The sequence below is a fragment of the Amblyraja radiata genome, chromosome 22 (assembly GCF_010909765.2).
Source record: "Amblyraja radiata isolate CabotCenter1 chromosome 22, sAmbRad1.1.pri, whole genome shotgun sequence".
Classification (NCBI taxonomy): domain Eukaryota; kingdom Metazoa; phylum Chordata; class Chondrichthyes; order Rajiformes; family Rajidae; genus Amblyraja; species Amblyraja radiata.
This window is the reverse complement of record NC_045977.1, coordinates 39,683,771-39,704,377: the sequence shown is the minus strand read 5'-3', so window position 1 is coordinate 39,704,377 and position 20,607 is coordinate 39,683,771. Positions and strand designations below refer to the sequence as shown.

Genomic DNA, 20,607 nt, shown 5'->3' with positions numbered 1-20,607 from the left:
AAGCACATACTTTAAAACATACTAAAAAAAATTAAAAAAGTTGAAAAAAACTGACGCGCTGCTGACATGGCTGCTACCAGAGGAGCGTACAATGAAATTCCTTATTCACGTGAAGCTGCAGATTAACAGTATACATACTGTAATGATACATGAATTTGACCTCGTGCTTCCAAAAACACATCAACTTTTTTAAGTAATCACAGCGGAATCAAGGGAAATGGGGCGAAGGCCGGAACGGGGTACTGATTGTGGATGATCAGCCATGATCACATTGAATGGCAGTGCTGGCTCGAAGGGCTGAATAGCCTACTCCTGCGCCTATTTTCTATGTATCTGTAATTTCCAAAGACAAGTCAGCATCAAATTAATCTGGCCTAACAGTTAAAGGTATTGCCTTTAAAAGAACATAAAACTGCATTTTGGCTACAAGATAACGTTTGATGAACGTGAAAAATGGTATTTAGCTGTATGATGTAATACATTGAGTAGTACTGTAGATTAATTTCTGTAATATGAACATTCTTTTAATGCTCAAGAGGATGAAAAAAATTAAGCAATTGGGGGAAGCTTATTCAAAGAGGGTGAATTTAATATATGTAATTTTAATATGGAGAAGCATCTTCATTGTTCAATGGTCAATTTGAATGCCTGTAAAATTCTATCTAAACTCATGGTAATATTAATCTCTTTCACTGGAACATGAAAATTATATATTTTTTCAATCTCTCCTTCTCCACGTTGTTTATGACTGAATGTAATTGTTTTACATTTTCAATTTAAAGTCATGCACACACACACTTAAAGGCTCTCATCATTCATCACTGTATTCATTGGCAATCTCTCTTCATCCTGGCAATCCCTCTTAGTCAAGGCTGATCCACTTCCAGGACTATTTTATCTGTATATCCAAAGACGGCTGTGAATGTGAATCAGGTCTATGTAGACTGCCATATAGACTGCCGGTTTTGCCATATATTGCTGAGTGGGCTAATTGAAACTGGACTGGTGATAAAATCCATAGTTATTTCACTTTAACATCATGTTCAACATGGCAGTAGACTTTCACTTAATGTGCCATTGATAGCTGCACTCTGATACAAGCCATTAGGTTTTGGAAGCTACGAGGTAGAGCTGCTGCCACACAATGCGAGAGACCAGGTTCAATCCTGACCGGGTGCTGTCTGTGTGGAGTTTACATGTTCTCCCTGTGACGGCGTGGGTTACTTCCGTGTGCTTCCGTGGTTTCTTCCCACATCCAAAAGATATGCAGGTTTGTAGGTTAATTGGCCTCTGTAAGTTGACCCTAGTTGTTTGGAGTGGAAGAGAAATTGAGACAACACAAAACTAATGTGAACAGTCGATTGATGTTCGTCATGAACTCAGTGTCCAAAGGACCTGTTTCCACGCTGTGTCCATAAATAAAATAAATAAATATTCGTGACTATTTCCATGCTCATCATTTTCAGGACAGTAATAGCATAATCTCAGGACTATTATTTTATCATACTCCCAAAGAAAATGAAATGATTCATTAAAAATCCCATAATATTACTGTATAGACAGGCATATTTTTTTTTTAAAGAGCTGCAATAGAAAATTAATTTCCTTTGATAATTGCTTTCATTGGAGACAAAGACCATAAGATAATTGTGTGGTATATGAATATTTATTTGTTGTTCAAAATTGCAGGGTGATATAATTTTGATTGCTTCTGAAATTAAACAGGTGCCATTTTAAAAGTAGTATTACCACAAGATGTGACTTAATTACAAGAGCCTGAGTTTCCACTGCCACCACTACTGCAAGATCATCCAGGAGTGCAAAGATAAAATCTGGCTTCATTTCTTAACAAACGTCTTCCAAAAATTCCACCCTGTGGTGTTCCCTTGTCTGGTTGACAAAAGGTGCAAAGAACATTTTTACATTTCTTTGTCACAGAGATTGAAACCAATTATTTGACTACTTCAGCTGTTCCTTCTAATTTTCCTATACACCAAGTCAAGCCACTCCCAAATCTCCCCATTTTCTGAGCCCAACACTGAACTTTTCTTTTTTGCATTTCCTGTAATGTTAACTTTATTTATGAGTCCCTTGCCTTGTTCTAGTCACAGCCTTAATGGTGAAAACACTCAGCAGGGCAGCACCTGTGGAAATAAAAATGTAGTCAACGTACTAGTCGAAGAGCCTTTATCAAGACAGTCTGATGAACAGTCTCCAACTGGTTTATCCGTCTGCAGAAGCTGCCTGACCTGCAAAATGTTTCCAGCATTTTCTACTTTTATTTTAGATTTCCAGCATCTACAATTTTTTTGATTTTCATTCCTTGTTCCTGTAATATTCACCTTCTTGTGTCCTTACACCAACCACATACTTTATGATAGGGTTCAATGTTAATCTTGTCCTGGGAAAGGTCCTCAATCATGCATGACCCATTAGCAGGCCATGGGCAGTCCAAAAGCCAATGTATTACTGGGGTCTGTAGCACCTTTGCACCATGATGACTGCTGCCAGTTGGACACTGAGGTGGATACGTGTCTTCTTGGTGCTTTATTTCTCGTTGGCGCCAGCAAACTGCTTACTAATGCTAATGCTGCCCTCACTGTCAAGATCTGCTTTTGTGTGTCATAGTCATTGAGCTGAACAACATGTAAACAGTCCCTCTGGCCCACCTTTTCCTTGCCATTCAACTTGGCATTCTGCGCTAGTCCCATTTGCCTGCACTTGGTCGATACCTTTCTAAATCCTATCTGTCTAAGTGCATGGCACAACACCTTGTGGATGGCCGGCTACCTTTGTCATCATAAGGCAACCGAACTTCAGCCGTTTTCCCCCTGCAGTATTGGGATCATGTTGAGTTTCCCCATCATCTGTTTGCTGTTTCCTCTCTCTGGATGTCTAAATACGCTGGTCCTTTGGGGATGGTTGTTGACTTTAATCGGCTTAAAGTACCCAGTATTGATCCTGTGGCTACTGTTAAGCTTTGTTTTTTTTTGTGTTGGCAGAATAATCGCATATTGGACAAGCTTACTTGGCATGAGTAACTGGGTGAATGCATTAGTTGTATTCATGTTTGTGTATATTTTGAATCTATAATACACTTGGACATGAATAGGAAAGGTTTAAAGGGATGTGGACTAAATGCAGGCAAATGGGACTAGCTTAGATGGAGCATCTTGCTTAACCTGGACGATTTGGGTCAATAGGCCCGTTTCTGCGCTATATGACTCTGTGACTCTACACTTCCCATTTTGAGCTTGCAGGACACAGAGTTGTAGTCTTGGAATGGCTTGTGTCTCATCCGAATCGTTGATTAGCTTTGCTTTTGTAAGAATTGGATTACTTCCAGAAGTATTGCAAGCATAATCATTTAGCCATCTTTCTTTTAAAATATTAATTGACTCGCATCATAAGAAAGCAGTAAAATTAAAAGCCTAATCAATACTTCATTGTTCTGTTTACAAATTCAAGGAAATTTAATTGTTTCAACTAAAACATGCTCGGAGGATAGTGAAGAATAGAAAATAAATTATGCTTTATAAAACATTAATGCAACAGGAGTATTAATTTTTTTTCTTTTGCCCTCTATATTTGCTTCTTTTGTTGCAAATTATATTTTTTGCTGAAATGAAAGTGTGACTAGATCTATAAATGTTTGATATTAATTTCAGTGGAAGAGATGCTGCAGTAGCAATTTCTCCCAGGAAAATATAGGCAGTTTGAAAAGTTGTATATTCACACACACAAAAACACACAAAACATAGAAAAATAGGTGCAGGAGTAGGCCATTCGGCCCTTCGAGGGCTGATCATCTAACATCAGTACCACATTCCTGCTTTTTCTCCCACATCCTTTGATTCCATTAGCCCTAAGAGCTAAATCTAACTCTCTCTTGAAAACATCCAGTGAATTGGCCTCCACTGCCTTCGCGGCAGAGAATTCCACGGATTCACAACTCTCTGGGTGGAAAAGTTTTATCTCATCTCAGTCCTAAATGGCCTACCCCTTATTCTTAAACAGTGACCCCTGGTTCTGGACTCCCCCAACATCGGGAACATTTTTCCTGCATCTAGCTTGTCCAATCCTTTAAGAATTTTATATGTTTCTATAAGAACTCCTCTCATCCTTCTAAATTCCAGTGAATACAAGCCAGTCGACCCATTCTTTCATCATATGTCAGTCCGGCCATCCCGGGAATTAACCTGGTGAACCTACACTGCACTCGCTCAAAAGCAATATTGTGGTTCCTCAAATTAGGGGACCAAAATTGCACACAATACTCCAGGTGCGGTGTCACCAGGGCCCTGTACAACTGCAGTAGGACCTCCTTGCTCCTAAACTCAAATCCTCTCGCAATGAAGGTCAACATGCCATTATCTTTCTTCACTGCCTGCTGTGCCTGCATGCTTACTTTTAGTGACTGATGTACAAGCTGATGTATGTGTGTGGGTGGGGTGGGAGAAACATGTTTTGGTCTCTTCCTTCGGGGGATGCGACTTTTTTTCTGTCGTATTCCCCGTCCCGTCTACGTCTGCGTCGAGGCCTAATGGCGGAGCTGGCTGTGGCGGCGGCAGCGGCAGCGGAGACCCGACTCGGCCCCGAAGCTGTGGCGGCGGCAGCAGCGGCAGCGGAGACCCGACTCGGCCCCGAAGCTGTGGCGGCAGCGGCGGCGGCAGCAGCGGCAACGGAGACCCGACTCGGCCCCGGAGCTGTAGCAGCGGCAGCGGAGACCCGACTTGGCCCCGGAGCTGTAGCGGCGGCAGCAGAGATCCGACTCGGCCCCGAAGCTGTGGCGGCGGCGGCAGCACCAGCGGCAGCGGAGACCTGACTCGGCCTCGGAGCTGCGGCAGCGGAGACCCGACTCGGCCCCGGAGCTGTGGCAGCGGCAGCAGCGGCAGCGGAGACCCGACTCGGCCCCGGAGCTGTGGCAGCGGCAGCGACCACCCGCGGAGTTTGAACCGGCCCGTTCGCGGAGCACGGTTGAGCCGCGGAATTTACCATCACCCGGTGAGGTCACAACATCTGGAGCCTGGATCACCTCGGCGCAGAGGGAGAACAATAGAGGGAAGAGACAGAGACTTTAGGATTTTGCCTTCCACCACAGTGAGGAGGTGTTTGGTGAACTCACTGTGGTGGATGTTAAATTTCTGTTGATTGTGTGTTTTTGTCATATTTTATTATATGTATGACTGCAGGGAAACGAAATTTCGTTCAGACCGAAAGGTCTGAATGACAATAAACGAATCTAATCTAATCTAATCTAACAAGCACACCCAGGCCTTGTTGCACCTTCCCTTTTCCTAATCTGACACCATTCAGATAATAATCTGCCTTCCTGATCTTGCCACCAAAGTGGATAATCTCACATATATCCACATTATACTGCATCAGCCATGCATCTACCCACTCACCCAATCTATCCAAATCACCATGCAGCCTCATAGCATCCTACTCGCAGCTCACACTGCCACCCAGCTTTGTGTCATCCGCAAACTTGGAGATGTCACATTTAATTCCCCCACCTAAATCGTTGATATATATTCTAAATATCTGGGGTCCCAGCACCGAGCCTTGCGGCACCCCACTAGTCACTGCCTGCCATTCTGAAAAGGACCCGTTAATTCCTACTCTTTGCTTCCTGTCTGCCAACCAGTTCTCTATCCATGTCAATATCCTACCCCCAAGATCGTGTGCCTTCATTTTGCACACTAATCTCTTGTGTGGGACCTTGTCAAAGGTTTTTGAAAGTCCAGATACAAACGCGCACACACACACACAAAAACACACACGTTATGATAAAATCTTCTATGAATACAATTCTCAGATCATTACCTTTTTGTAACAACAGGGAAGGAAGCAGACAGGATATAATGTGATATGACAGAATTGATTTTGTTGGTTTTGTCTTCTGAATATTTACAAGAGTGTTTTGTGCTTTCTTGGCTCTGGCTATCAAACTAACGTGGGTGTATTTTTCTTCCGTTTTCTTTTCTTCATTTGTCTCATATTCTTTTGATTTAATAAAAATTATATATTGTGAAATGGCCTCATACACTTCAATTTTATGAAGAGATCTTAATTTCTGAATATGAAAATATACTTGCCTGTAATTCGCCGTTATATGGTTTATTGGAATAAAGCTTAACTTTGGGAGGAGTTGTGCACAAGCACTCAGCCCCCACACATTCTATAATGAGTAGTCTTAAAAATCTCAATACAAGTTTTATTGAATTTCCTTACTGTTCTTTGCAATGATAGGTCCCTTTCATTTTACATTGCTCTCTAGCTAAGATATTGGTGAACAGATTTCTTGATAGCCCGATTATAAATATTCTGTTCAGTGTTTACTCGAAGCATTCGGATGAGGAGGCTTTTATTTCAATCTGTTAGTCCCTGCTGTGTCAGTTGATCCCAGTCATACTCTTACGAAATATCAAACTCCTGATTCATTTCCATTCATTTTTGTTGGAATTATGAACATTGAGTGAAAACAGGGTTGAGGGCCTGTCCCACTTGGGCATCATTTGCGCGTCACGCAGGTGGCGCGCGAGGATTTTGAGAATCCCAAAATCCTGGGGCGCCGCGCGTGACCGCGTGTCACTGCCTACGTCACCACGTCTCACCATGCGCGCGTAATGCACGCGTCGTGACGCGTAAATGATGTCGCGTAAATGACGAGCAAATAATGCCCAAGTGGTACAGGTCCTTTAGATTAGGTTGAGGTTCATTGAGTAAAATAGTTGGTAACATTCAGTTTCTGAACTCCTAAAATCTGTATGGGTTTTATACTTGGGGAATTATGAAAATTGGATTAGAAAAAAAAGAGAATGAGTGAAATAACACAATTCTTTGCTATCCACAGGTCCAGTGTTCAGAATGACAATAGACAATAGGTGCAGGAGTAGGCCATTTGGCTCTTCGAGCCAGCACCGCCATTCAATGTGATCCTGGCTGATCATCCCCAATCAGTACCCCGTTCCTGCCTTCTCCCCATATCCCTTGACTGTGCTATTTTTAAGAGCCCTATCTAGCTCTCACTTGAAAGCATCCAGAGAACCTGCCTCCACCACCCTCTGAGGCAGAGAATTCCACAAACTCACCACTCTCTGTGAGAAAAAGTGTTTCCTCGTCTCCGTTCAAAATGGCTTACTCCTTATTCTTAAACTGTGGCCCCTGGTTCTGGACTCCCCCAACATCGGGAACATGTTTCCTGCCTCTAGCATGTCCAAACCCTTAACAATCTTATATGTTTCAAGTGAGTCTGATTTCATTGAGTCAGGGCCCTGTTTAAATGCAATAATATCACACACTTGGCAGCATCTCGAAAGGTGATCTTTCTGCCTGAAAACGCGCAGCAGCAAGGCCTTAAGAAGAGGCCTGTGATGTTTAGAATCTGGAGAGACTAGCAAGAAGAATTGCAACCTAACATTTAATATTTATATTTAAAATGTACAACTTGATTGTCACCAGAAACCTTGCCAAGTCATACAGCACGGAAACAGGCTCTTCCAGCCTAACCCGCACCAAAATAAGACTTAATAATAGAAATAGTTCTGAATTGTTCTCGAGTAGTGGAGAAAAAACACACTCCCTTCATCTGCTGTAGTTTGAAAATCAATTGGAAAATGAACAAATATTTCATTTTGTGACGGATTTCGTAATGCAACCTCCTTACTCCTGAATGATTCGCAAACACGGGATGGATTCTCCAGATAATCTCTATTCATATCTATGTATAGTAAGTACATTGGATAGTCTCAAGAACTTGGACAAGAACTTAGATTTACTCTCCTGTAGCCAGAATATTGAGTATAGAAGTTGGGAGGTCATGTTGCAGTTGTGTATGACGTTGGTGAGACCATATTTAGAGTATTGTGTTCAGTTCTGGGCACCATGTTATTGGAAATATATTGTCAAGCTTGAAAGGGTTCAGAGATGATTTGCGAGGATGTTGCCAGGACAAGATGGTCTGAGCTAAAGGGAGAGGGTGAGTCGGCTGGGTCTCTATTCCTTGGAGCACAGGAGGATGAGGAGTGATCTTATAGAGGTGTACAAAATCATGAGAGGAATAGATTGGGTAGATGCACAGAGTCTCTTGCCCAGAATGGGGGAATCGACGACCAGAGGACATAAGTTCAAGGTGAAGGGGAAACGATTTAATAGGAATCTGAGGGGTACATTTTTCATAGAAAGGGTTGTGGGTGTATGGAACAAGCTGCCGGAGGAGGTAGTTGAGGCTGGGACTATCCCAACGTTTAAGAAACAGTTGGACAGGTACATGGATAGGACAAGTTTGGAGGGATATGGACCAAACGCAGGCAGGTGGGACTAGTATAGCTGGGACATGTTGGCCGGTGTGGACAAGTTGGGCCAAAGGGCCTGTTTCCACACTGTATCACTCTATGACTCTATAACACCTTATCGTAACTACCCATACCTCCCTAATTTGCAGTTACATTCTCCTGACTATGGCCACTGGCAAAATCCTCGACTCGCTAACCCAGGGTGTGACTACCTCCTGCAACAAGCTGCTCAGTCCCCTTTCTCTCTGCACTTTGATTTAGCTGAGCTGACCCAGACTGCTACTGCACATGTATTTGCTGAGGGACTATCGGACCTCTGCCAACAGCCATGTGTTAAAACTACACTACATCAGCTGCTGTGCAATCACGATTCAATCTTATTTCATGAATTCAGTTAGTTGAAACTATTAAAATCCACCACAAACATTGAACGTACCATCGAACACCCTCTTTCACCTCAGCATCAAGCTCCCATGCTGTTCAAATACCTAACTTAAGCACCCTATGCAAACTACAGTGGAATAAGTCTGAAGAAGGGACTTGACCCGAAACGTCACCTATTCCTTCTCTCCAGAGATGCTGCCCAACCCGCTGAGTTACTCCAGCTTTTTGTGTCTTTCTTTGGTGTAAACCAGAATGTGCAGTTCCTTCCTACTCATACTTCAGTGGGTTTGATCTGCACCTGATACTTTGATATGGTTCCCCAAGAAGAGGAAAGGTCTCTGATGTGGTAGCTGACATCAGTTTGCTTGGAGTTCTCTTTGTGGATGTGAGCATGATGAAGCGGGGCGGGAGGAGAGCCAGTCAGGATATTTGTTTGCAACACCATCTATTATCAGCATAGTTTACGGCTGGCTTGCTTCAGTACTCTTGGTTAGGACTTAAAGAGCATAATTGGCGAGGTTGACAAGCTCAGAAATCATTTGCTATCACGAAGATCCAGACAAAGATGTTTAATCCCCATGCAAGCTTTTTCAATGTGCATGCTGTAGCAATTTTTACACATTGTTAATATCTTTGGCATGAAACCACTTTGCCCAATTCAACATGCCATCTCATGAAAGAGAATGTAATTTGCTTGATAGAAAAAATATATTAGATTACGTAAAGTTATTTTCACGCGGGATAAAGCGATTGAGAATATTATCTAGAAGTGTTCCCTGTTTTAACTGAAGCTTTAACTTGTGTTCTCCAGCACAAAGAAATATGGTGACGTCTAGCTTAGTGGTAATAATCTTAGCTCTTGGGGCAAAAGGTGATTAGTTGGTTCTCGTCACACCTGGAATGTGGTAAAAATCCTGACCCTACACTTCAGTGAAGTACTGAGGTACTTGAAGTACAGTGAAGTACCTGCTGATGCAGGTTTTCCTAAAAGATCCTAAAGCAATATTTTCAAAAGAAACTAACACTCTTCTCCTCGAGCAACATTCCTAAAATAAATTATCTGTTGATTATCTTTACTCATTACTTTTTATTGGAACTAGCTTTATGCAAATTTGCTGCCGTCTTTCATGTAGCAGTGTCTGTACTTCACAACATATTTTATTGTATGTCAGGCGCTTTGGAATGTAAAGCATTGTGAAAGTTGTTACACAAATGGAAGTTTTAACCTCAGTCCTAACCTCAGTGTTATCAAAATCTTGAGCCGTTATAGAAATGTCATGTGTAGCTCTGAGCAACCGCCAAATAACAAATTTAAGAGGTGGCACAAGAAATTCCAATATAATTATCATACTCCAAATTCATTTAGGCTGTAAAAAACACAAAATAGGATATAGTGCCTTAAAGGTGTTATAAATTTATTCATTTTGTGTCATAGCATAATGTCTTGATTCGTTAAGATCCATAAAATGTTTCCACAATGAACCTTTGAAAATGATTTAAAGATTTGATTAGCAATCTTAAGAAACCAAAGGCATTTGGCTCACAATGGCGCATTTTGGAATTTCCTGACCTTACTTTGTGCCATGAATAAAGGCTATGGTGATTGGATTTATCATGCAAGGAAGCAGTAAATTAAAAGTGGTACCATCTTTATTGGTTATATTGGCTCAGTTAATATAAAGTAGAAAGCGAAGTTCTTTCAGTTACTGGCTCACTGCAATGTTTGAGAAGCAGAGAAGAACTTTTTCATGAGAATTGCAAAGTGTTTCATTTTCTTAATTTTCCCAAGCTGCCTGAAGGCAAGTTGATCACTGCATTGATCCTGAATGTTGCTGTGGAACATGCCAAAATTTAAACATTTAAGTATAATTCTTTTTTGTTCTGTTTTTATATGCTATATGTACTATTATCTTTGCTTGCAGAAACTCAAACTCAGTTTGCGGCTTATCCAATTATGTAGCATTATGCAAGCTTTTATACCTGCCAGAAAAAACTGTCATGAACCATCCATGTACACAAGATTTTTTTTAATGAAAGAGTGCTTCAAAAGTTTGGCCCAGAAATTTCATGTTGTTTTCAATATAGTTCCAATGTATAATTGTGGTAATTAAACTTCTTGGCAGCAAATGGATATAAGCTGTTTATGCCAATTCACCTGCCCAAAGTCGATGGCAGCTGAGTTTTTTTTTGCATTTTTGGCATTTACTGTTGATCTGCTCACTGGGTCCTGAGTAATCTCATTTACATGAAGAGCAGCAATGGTGCCCTTGCCGGTTAGCCACCTTTTACAAACCTCTCGGGGGAACATAAAGTGAGGTGCAGCTCTTGCCATCATTAGCAGTCAAACAGAAGTAAGGACTCAATCCTAAAGAGTGTCAAGTATTTCACCAGTGATTTCTGCAGCTGGGAATTGCTGTTTAGCATCCTGCCTATTCAATCTGTAGTTGCTTCTGATATTAGATTAGATTAGATTTGTTTATTGTGCAATGAAATTCCTTGTTCACATGAAGCTCCCAGAGTGCACAGTATACATACATACAGTAATGAGAAATACAACCGTGAGTGAAAATCAGCAGAACCGTGCAAGAATGTTGTGTAAAATCCAAGTAGTGCTTGGATATTAAAGCACAATATGGAATAAGTAAATAAGGAGGGAGTAAGAGAACGAGGCAGCACCTCCAGGAATAAGGTGTGAAAGAAGTGATTGGTTCACGAGTCTGATGCCAGTGGGGAAGAAGCTATTCTTAAGGGCAGCACATTGGCGCAGCGGTAGAGTTGTTGCCTTACAGCGCTGGAAACCCGGGGTCGATCCCGACTACGGGAGCTGTCTGTGTGGAGTTTGGACCTTCTCTCCAAGATCTTTGGTTTCCTCCCACACTCCAAAGACGTACAGGTTTGTAGGTTAATTAGTGTAAATTGTTTCTAGTATATGTAGGGTAGTGTTAATGTGCAGGGAACGCTGGTCGGTGCGGACTTGGTGGGCCTCATAGCCTGTTTGTGCCCTGTATGAGTGGCGAGTCTGTGGAATTCTCTGCCTCAGAGGGCGGTGGAGGCAGGTTCTCTGGATGCTTTCAAGAGAGAGCTAGATAGGGCTCTTAAAAATAGCGGAGTCAGGGGATATGGGGAGAAGGCCGGAACAGAGTACTGATTGGGGATGATCAGCCATGATCACATTGAATGGCGGTGCTGGCTCGAAGGGCCAAATGGCCTACTCCTGCACCTATTGCCTATTGTCTATTGTATCTCTTAACTAAACTAAAGTCTGGATGTCTGGGCTTTCAAGCCCATGTATCCGTGAAATATTTAGAAATCTAATCTTGTCACCCAGAGTGAGTGCCTCATAGAATGTATTGAATATCTGAGGAAGCTGTCAATGAAGAGAACTTGACCAGGAAGGTGAAAGACCATGTTTCAGATTACACACCAAGGCATGAACCTCCTGATACATGGCCAGTCTTTGTTGAGTCTGAGACTTGGAATTCCCTACTCAACAACACCGTAGCACCAGCTTCACCTGAAGAACTGTGTTTCCAGCTGTACGCAGAAAAAAGATTACATTCAGAAAAGTCCCCGGGGACTGGTGTGACAGTTGTCGATGTGTATCCATTAAAGCTTCTCTTCTGCTTAACCTTTGACCTCACATCTTATTTCTTCAAATAAAGGAACAGGTTTTCAATCAAGTGTTCATGCTAGGATGTAATAACATTTCAGCCTTTTTTGTCAGCATGTCCACTTGTTATCATTTAACTAAATAAAGATACTCTTTACGTCATGATTTCACCATACACAATGATGGATAAACATACCGTCTATTTCACCCATCTTTGAATGTTTTTTGTAGCAGCCTGTAAGTTGTCTGTGTTAAAAACAGACGGAACTCAGTGGGTCAGGCAGCATCTGTGGAGAGAAAGGACGTAACATTTCAGGTCGAGACATTTGTTCAGATCCAAAATATTGTCTGTCCATTTCCGTCCACAGATGCTGCCTGACCCATTAAGTTCCTCCAGCAGCCTATTTTACGCATAAGATTCCAGCATCTGCTGTCTCAGTGTTATCAGTCAGGATATAGATATTTTATTAATGAATCATCAAATTGGGGTGACTGCCTTCTCACTTCTAGCCAAATCACTGGAACTTGTTCTTGAGCACAAGAGTCATCTGCTACACTTCATTAATGAACTGTTCTGCAGGGGAAGAGACGTCTTATGCTGTCTTGCGAGACTAAAATATCAGGCAGAAACATTCTAGACATAGCAATTATCAAGGCCAATGGGTTTGTGCCTTTGCTGATTCAAGAAATTCTGGTGTAAATCTCCCAATCATTGATAGTCATAACTAATTTAATTTGTGTAAAAACATTGCAACTCATGCCGTGAAATTTCACAAACCACTGGATGTTTACGCTACCAATGTGGAGTGCGTCTCTGTTTCAATTTGCTTCTATGTCCTATTCTGTCTTTAGCTGCTGCTTTATTGACATGGTTGGTCTGTGCCCTAATGCAGATATTCCCATTGTTGTCTCCACTCTACCCTCTCTCCAATTTAACAAGCATTTCCAGTTCTGCTGTTGGGTCCTTGACACAAACACTTGACTGTTTCTCTTCCATCTGCTGCTGCTTGACCTGCTGAGTGCTTCCAAAGTTCTCTGTGTTTATCTCAAACTGTTTCTCCAATTCCCAAGATTGGATTTCTGCCAGAAATTTACTGAGAGGTGCCCATTACTGTTCTTTAAGTTTACACAGTTGTAGATTTTCTGTGTTATTTTGTGAAGACTAAAAATGCAATGTACCGAGCGTAAAGGGTATTATTGATTATATTGTGTTAAACAAAAAGGATGTTATTGATATTATGATGTAGGACCTCTATCAGATTTTTGATGTAAAACCTGTAGTATTACAAGATTTTGTTTCATAGTATTATGCAGAAAAATGTCTATCCTTTATAAAGACTGATGTTGACAGGCTTGGAGTACAAATAGTTTGGACAGATATTTAAAGGCAATTATGTTTGGAAATTTTCTATGACAAAAAGTAATGAAATGTATCATAAAATACATGAACCGCTTCAAGGAATAAAAACTCAAATGAATTTTTATCCATTTGATTTCATGGGTGTAAAATTGTATGTGGAAATGAAGTTGCCACAGTGTAACTAATGAGTTAGAAAACCCAGTCGGCTTTATGAATTATGCGCCAATGTAGTGTTTTTTATCTTCTCAATGCTACGGGGCTTCCATGCTGTAGCAGGTGTAACTAATAAAAACGATCTATATATCTCTATGATTTTCAAAAAGATAAATATTAAATATAATCAGTCATCCAACCAAGTTCAGAAACGTGCCATTTGCACACTTGTGACCAAATCCAACATTAAGGTGATGTAGGTAATTGCTACGAGATGTATAGAAGTGAAGTTTTAAGCAGCTATATTTAAAGTAGCGCATTCTGTCCTGATTTGATATTTATGACTATTTTTGAGGCAGTGGCTCCTGCAGCTCCCTTCGATGGTGGGGAAGTCAATAACTGTGATGGACTGGGCAGTGTTCACAACCTTTTGCAATCTTCTTCGTTCCTGGTTGTTCGAGTTGCCAAACCAGACCATGATGCAACCAGTCAATGTGCTCTCCACTGCACACCTGTAGGAGTTCAAGAGAGTATTAATTGACAAACCGACTCATAATAAGATACTAGAATACTCATGAAGGGAAGCAACAGGATGAGGGAAAGTAACAGGATTACATGCCCAATAAGAGAATGTTCTGCTGAAGCAAACAAAATCTGCCTGCAGCTGACTGGTAGCTGTGGCGTCTTCACTAGCTGCCTTTAAAATGACCAAAATGGGAGCTGACGGGCTTGCGTGGGAGAGAATACGTTGATGGGATGCAAGGAATAAAGAGAGTTTAGTTTAGTTTAATTTAGTTTAGTTTAGTTTAGAGATACAGCGTGGAAACAGGCTCCGAGTCTACGCTGACCATTCATCACCCACTCACATTAGTTCTATGTTATCCTACTTTTGCATCCACTCCCTACACACATGGGGGCAATTTAGAGGCCTATTAAACAACAAACCTCCACATCTTTGGGATATGGGATGAAACCTACGCGGCCATATAGAGAACGTGCAAACTCCACACAGACAACATGCGAGGTCAGGATCGAACCAGGGTCTTCGGTGTTATGAAGCTGAAGCTCTGCCAGCATCCCCGTGACCACATCAGTTTCCAGTTTTTCTCCCACGTCCTGGGATGGAGGCCCAGATGTCCTGCTGAGTCATGGATCACCAACTGCTCACCTTCGACATAATGATCCTCCTGCATGGCCCCAATCGCATTCTCAGGGAGGCTGGCTCCCACCTCATAGGTGTGGGTTGTTAGGTTAATTGGCCATTGTAAATTGCCGTTAGTCTGTCAGTAAGTCTTAGACTGTGGCAGGAGTTCATTGGAAAATGGGGAGAGTAAATTAATTTGGCATATGACTAATGTAGGTGGAGTGGATGGTGGGATGAAGAACCTATTTCCATGCTGATGGCTCTCTGATATTTTCTCGTGTTTTGGTGTATTTGTCAGATACTCAGATATAGTAACTGTTTTGATACCCCTTGAGAGGGGAGGGGTCTCATAGGCTGTCAGAGTCTTCCGAGGAGGACAGTGTTTGGATCACAGAAGCTGGGCACTGTCTGAAGTTCATAAATTCATATGTGATAAGATAAGATAAGATAGAATTTATTGCCACACAACCAGGGTCGGTGGAATTTGGGTTGTCAGCAGCGATACAATAATAAAGAACACACAACCACAATAAAAATGTAACACAAACATCCACCACAGCATTCATCGCTGTGGTGGAAGGCACAACATTTGGCCAGTCCTCCTCCATTTCCCCCCCGTGGTCAGGACCAGAGTCCAGAGTCAGTCCAGGATCGGCTCTTCCTCACCGGAGACCGCGGCTTTAAGTTGTTGTAAGCCGCAGGCCGGCGGTCGAGATTTAAAGTCTCCGCCGCAGCCAGAAGCACCGTAGACGGCGGTCGAACGGCAGGGACGGCGGTCGAAGCTCCCCTCCAGGGGTGATGGTAAGTCCATGCCGGCCCCGCGGTAGAAGTTGGCCGCGGGCCGGCAGTGATGGCTTCTTCTTCCCCCGGGTCCCCCACGAGGGCTGTAGACGCCGCACCAGCTGGAGCTCTGCAGACCGCGGCTTCAGGCTGCGACTTCAGGCTGCCGGCTGCCCCGGGCCAGCGAAACGGAGCGCTCCCCTCCAGCGAGCCCCAGCGAGGGTTCACCCGCTCCACAACGAGAGTCCACGCTGCGCCCGCCGCTGAAGCCCCGGGCGCGTCTCCGGGAAAGGCCGCCCCGATCCTTGATGTTAGGCCACGGGGGAGGCGACCTGGAAAAAGTCGCCTCTCCATGGAGGAGGCGACCGAAGCGGTTTCCCCCTCACCCCCCCACACCACCCCCCACACAAAACACACAAAGGAACATTAAATACATACTTTAAAACATACTAAAAAATAAAAAAAGTTGAAAAGACTGACGCGCTGCTGACATGGCTGCACACAGAGGAGCGCCCCCTACAGACGTCGAATTCGGTCATTCGGCCCATCAAGTCTACTCCGCCATTCAATCATGGCTGATCTATCTCTCCCCCTCATCCCTATCCTCCTGCCTTCTCCCCATAATCCCTGACAGCCATACTAATCAAGAATCTATCTATTTCTGTTGTAAAAATATCGATTGACCTGGCCTCCACAGCCTTCTGTGGCAATGAATTTCATAGATTCACCACCCTCTGACTAAAGAAATTCCTCCTCATCTCTTTCCTAAAGGAACGTCCTTTTATTCTGAGACAAAGACCTCAGGTCCTAGACTGGTGGAAACATCATCTTGACATCCATTCTATCCAAGCCTTTCACTATTCGATCCGATGTTCTGATCAGGTACATTCTAGCCTGTCAGAAGAATGAGACTGAGGCCATACTGGGAGGAACATTATGGTCCTAGTGTGGGGAGTGGCGATCAAGGATTCGGCAAGAGATCTGGCCCACCATCCCGTGCAGAGATGATGACGTTAACACTGAACCTTTTGGCACAATGCACGTCAGTTAAACTCTCACATTCTTCAGTTCTGAACACAACAACTTTTAATATGATAAAAAAGTTTCTGATTGATGCTACATAAAAAAAAAATATTTTGATAAATGGGACATCTATTTTACAGCAGACACTTAATGGACCAGGGCCGATAAAATCAATTGAAATTACTTTTCTCTAACCCATCATCCATAAAATCCTATTTAGCTGTTTGTAGTTGGTGTGAATCACAATTCTGTGTCCTGTGTACTGTTTTTTTCAATCACAGGTAATATGAATTCATTAATTTTGCCAGGACATTTAAGGACAAATTGATTACACACCACAGGCAGGGAGTACAGGATGTATAATTGAAGTACTGGTTAGAGTCATACAGCACGTAAACTGAACAAACTCGTCCTTCCCGACCAAGGCGCCAAATTTAAGCTAGTCCCATTTGCCTGCATTTCACCCATATCTCTGTAAACCTTTCCTATTCATGTATCTGTCCAAATGTCTTTTAAATGTTCTTATTGTACCTGCCTCAACTACCTCCTCTGGCAGCTTGTTCAATTTACCATCAGCATCCGTGTTAAAATGTTGCCCCTGAGTTTAGTTTAGTTTAGAGATGCAGCGCAGAAACAGGCACTTTGGCCCACTGAGTCCGCACCGACCAGGGATCCCCGCACATTTATATTATCCTACACATATATGGGACAATTTACAATTTTGCCAAGTCAATTAACCTACAAACCTGTACGTCTTTGGAGTGTGGGAGGAAACCGGAGATCCCGGGGAAAACCCACACAGGTCAAGGGGAGAACGTACAAACTCCATACAGTCAGCACCCGTAGTTAGGATCAAACCTGGGGTCCCTGTTGCAGTAAGGCAGCAACTCTACCGCTGTGCCAGAGTACTGCCCTTTAATAGCCCCCCCCCCCCCCCTCACCATAAACCTGTGCTCTCAATTCTTGATTCCTCTATGCTGTCAAAAAGAGTATGTGAATTTAGGAAGACTATGCATACTTCTCACCATCAAGCATGGCTTCATGATAATATTGATAAATTACCGTTGGATATAAAGTTAGCCATTGCTATTGTTTAATCCTGCAGCACCGATATCTGATATGCAAGGGGTGGCTCACAATTAAGTAGAAGCTTAAGTGAACTAGTCTAACAAATGATGTGTAATAAGTGCAGAACAGAGATCTGGTTGGATGCATCAGTTCACTCACTCACTGATTCCCTACAGCCATTGAAACATCTTCTGGGTACATGTCAGGAGATGATTGAATATTCCCACTTTCCTAGGTTCGAATGCTTCTATTAATATTGGAAAAGCTCAGCAACATCCAGGTCGAATCTTTCTTGATTTCCCCACCCACTACCCTGCTGACTTGCAAGTACATTTTCATTCTGTCATTGGTGCTGTGTTAAATCCTGGAACTCCCTTGGTAACTGCACCCATCAACACCGTGTCAAGTGTAGGTAGGATGACTTCTTAAGGCTGTGCAAATAAATAACAATTGGAATGTATCAATGGCTATGTGTAACTGCTGTTTTGAAGCTTGAAGCTGTATCTCAAATATGTTTGCTCCTACGAAACAGAAAAGTTAGACAATTGTGCAAAAAAAAACAAAAGGCTGAAGGAGAACGTTTTAATGTGATCCAGAAACATGGCAGATACATATTTGTTATTTCAAAATTAAATGTTATTCTTAAAATATATATATGAAATACAAAAACAGTGCATGACTTTACATGTATGGTGTTATCCAGTCTATGCATTCATTGTGTTATCAGGTCTATACATTTGTAGTGTTGGTGCAGTGTTGGTACAAAGGAATATTACTACTCATGAGTCGTTTTTGGACCAGGTATTTGAGAAGCTTTTCCAGAATCTGTGTCTGGTGATGACAGGACCGTGGACTGCCGTCCTTAGGATTAGCTTTGGGTGCACCAAGCTCAGTGTGTCTCCTGCAGCCAGGCATGTGCTGATTAGATTTATCTTGTAAGGCAGCTGAACCAGGGGTGTTTGACATCTTGTTGTGCAATTGATGGCTATGGGTTAATTAGTGATAGAAGCATAGTTAGGCCATTCGGCCCATCAAGTCCGCCATTCAATCATGGCTGATCTATCTTACCCTCCTAACCCCATTCTCCTGCCTTCTCCCCATAACCCCTGACACCCGTACTAATTATTAATCTATCTGTCTATGCCTTAAAAATATCTATTGATTTGGTCTCCACAGCCTTCTGTGACAATGAATTCCACAGATTCACCACCCTCTGACTAAAGAAATTCCTCCTCATCTCCGTCCTAAGGAAAGTCATTTTATTCTGCGGCTATGACCTCTGGTTTTAGACTCTCCCACGAGTGGAAACATCCTCTCTACATCCACTTTACCCAGTCACACAGCATGGAAACAAGCCCTTTGGCCCAACCTGTCCATGCTGACATGATGTACATCTGTGCTCATATTGTACCTCTGGTTTGTGTGGTGATCACCACCACCTCGACTGAGTCCCCCCCCCCAGCCCCGACGAGTCCTTGCAGGTACACAGAACAGGTATGACGATTCTGGTATTAGGTTTGTTGCCGTGTATTGTCGGGCATTGGAACTGACTTCTATGGTGATGAATTTGTTTGGCTCTGGTAGCCAGACAGTAAGCTATTCTGTAACCTGTTGATTCTGCAACATTTGGAAAACGATTGGAGAGGATTTTTTTGTGAACATTTGCATTCTTCTTGTTCCAGACACTGCAGATCGAGCTGACCCTGTGGCACCAAGAATTGTCGTCGCTCCAAAAAACACCAGTATTGTGGCTGGCACCAGTGAGGTGACTCTGGAATGTGTTGCGAATGCAAGGTTAGTGGAAAGAAACAGATCAACGTCTGTGCATTAATTATGTCACTGTGGAAGAAATTAAAGAAAAATGAAAATGAAAAACTTCGCAGGTTTGCTTCAAGGGACTTTATTGTATGATATCATGGCGAGATGGCGGCAGTTAAACGCTCACCAGTTCTCTGACTTCACAGCAGAATTAGCCGACAGTTATACTGTGCAGTAAACAACTTTTGTTTTTTGTTAGATACAACTATATGAAAATATACATAGTCCATGGTTATATGTTTTCTTATTCAACAACAGATGGTTAACAAGTCAAACATAATACAAGGGCATCTTGACATTATTCTATCTCACCTTTTAATCATACCACGCCATCATCCCCTCTCCGAGCCAATCATAAGCCCCCCAATCACAGTAACATTTCTATGCTACTAGCGGTCTCCTGTAACTTCCTGCTGAGAAATCAAGCTTCCTTATCTCCGTTCATTATTTCATGTTTACATTTACCATCCACCTTTCAACACATTCCTAGACAAGCGGCAATACGTCTAATCTTACTTTGCTGATTCCCACGAAACACCTTCTGCATATGGTCAACGAGAGATGCCAATTGCCACATCCACATACCCTTTTGTTACCTGTTCAATTCCAATCAAAATTAAGTAAGAAAGGATATTAATATTTTCTTCCACAGTTACAAAATGATTTGCTACGAATTCCTTTGCCAATTTTCGATATATTTTCTGTTAATACATTCTGCATATCTTCACATATAAGATGAGATAAGATGTATATTCAATTTTTTAATATATGAATGAAAGAAAAACAAGGTATAAATTGTATTCTTTAAATGTCAGAATGTATTTTAAGCTTGGGGAGGAGAACCAGTCAGTCTACTTGCTCTTGTTGATTCAAGTCTTTGAAATGCATTTGTAATTAGGAATCAACTTGTTCCAATTAATGTTAGTATCAAGACTAATTTTGTTGAAAGGCTAATCTGTTGGATGAA

The 20,607-nt window shown here is 42.3% G+C and overlaps 1 protein-coding gene across 2 annotated transcripts in view; it reads left to right on the top strand.

Annotated features, from left to right (window-relative positions):
• The window catches only part of sdk1 (sidekick cell adhesion molecule 1), a 577,103-nt gene that overhangs the window by 357,679 nt on the left and 198,817 nt on the right, over nt 1-20,607 (top strand). For both annotated transcript variants that reach the window (XM_033041133.1, XM_033041132.1), the window contains exon 6: nt 19,505-19,616. In XM_033041133.1, the coding sequence (XP_032897024.1) occupies nt 19,505-19,616 (112 nt within the window). The remainder of the gene's footprint in view (nt 1-19,504; nt 19,617-20,607) is intronic.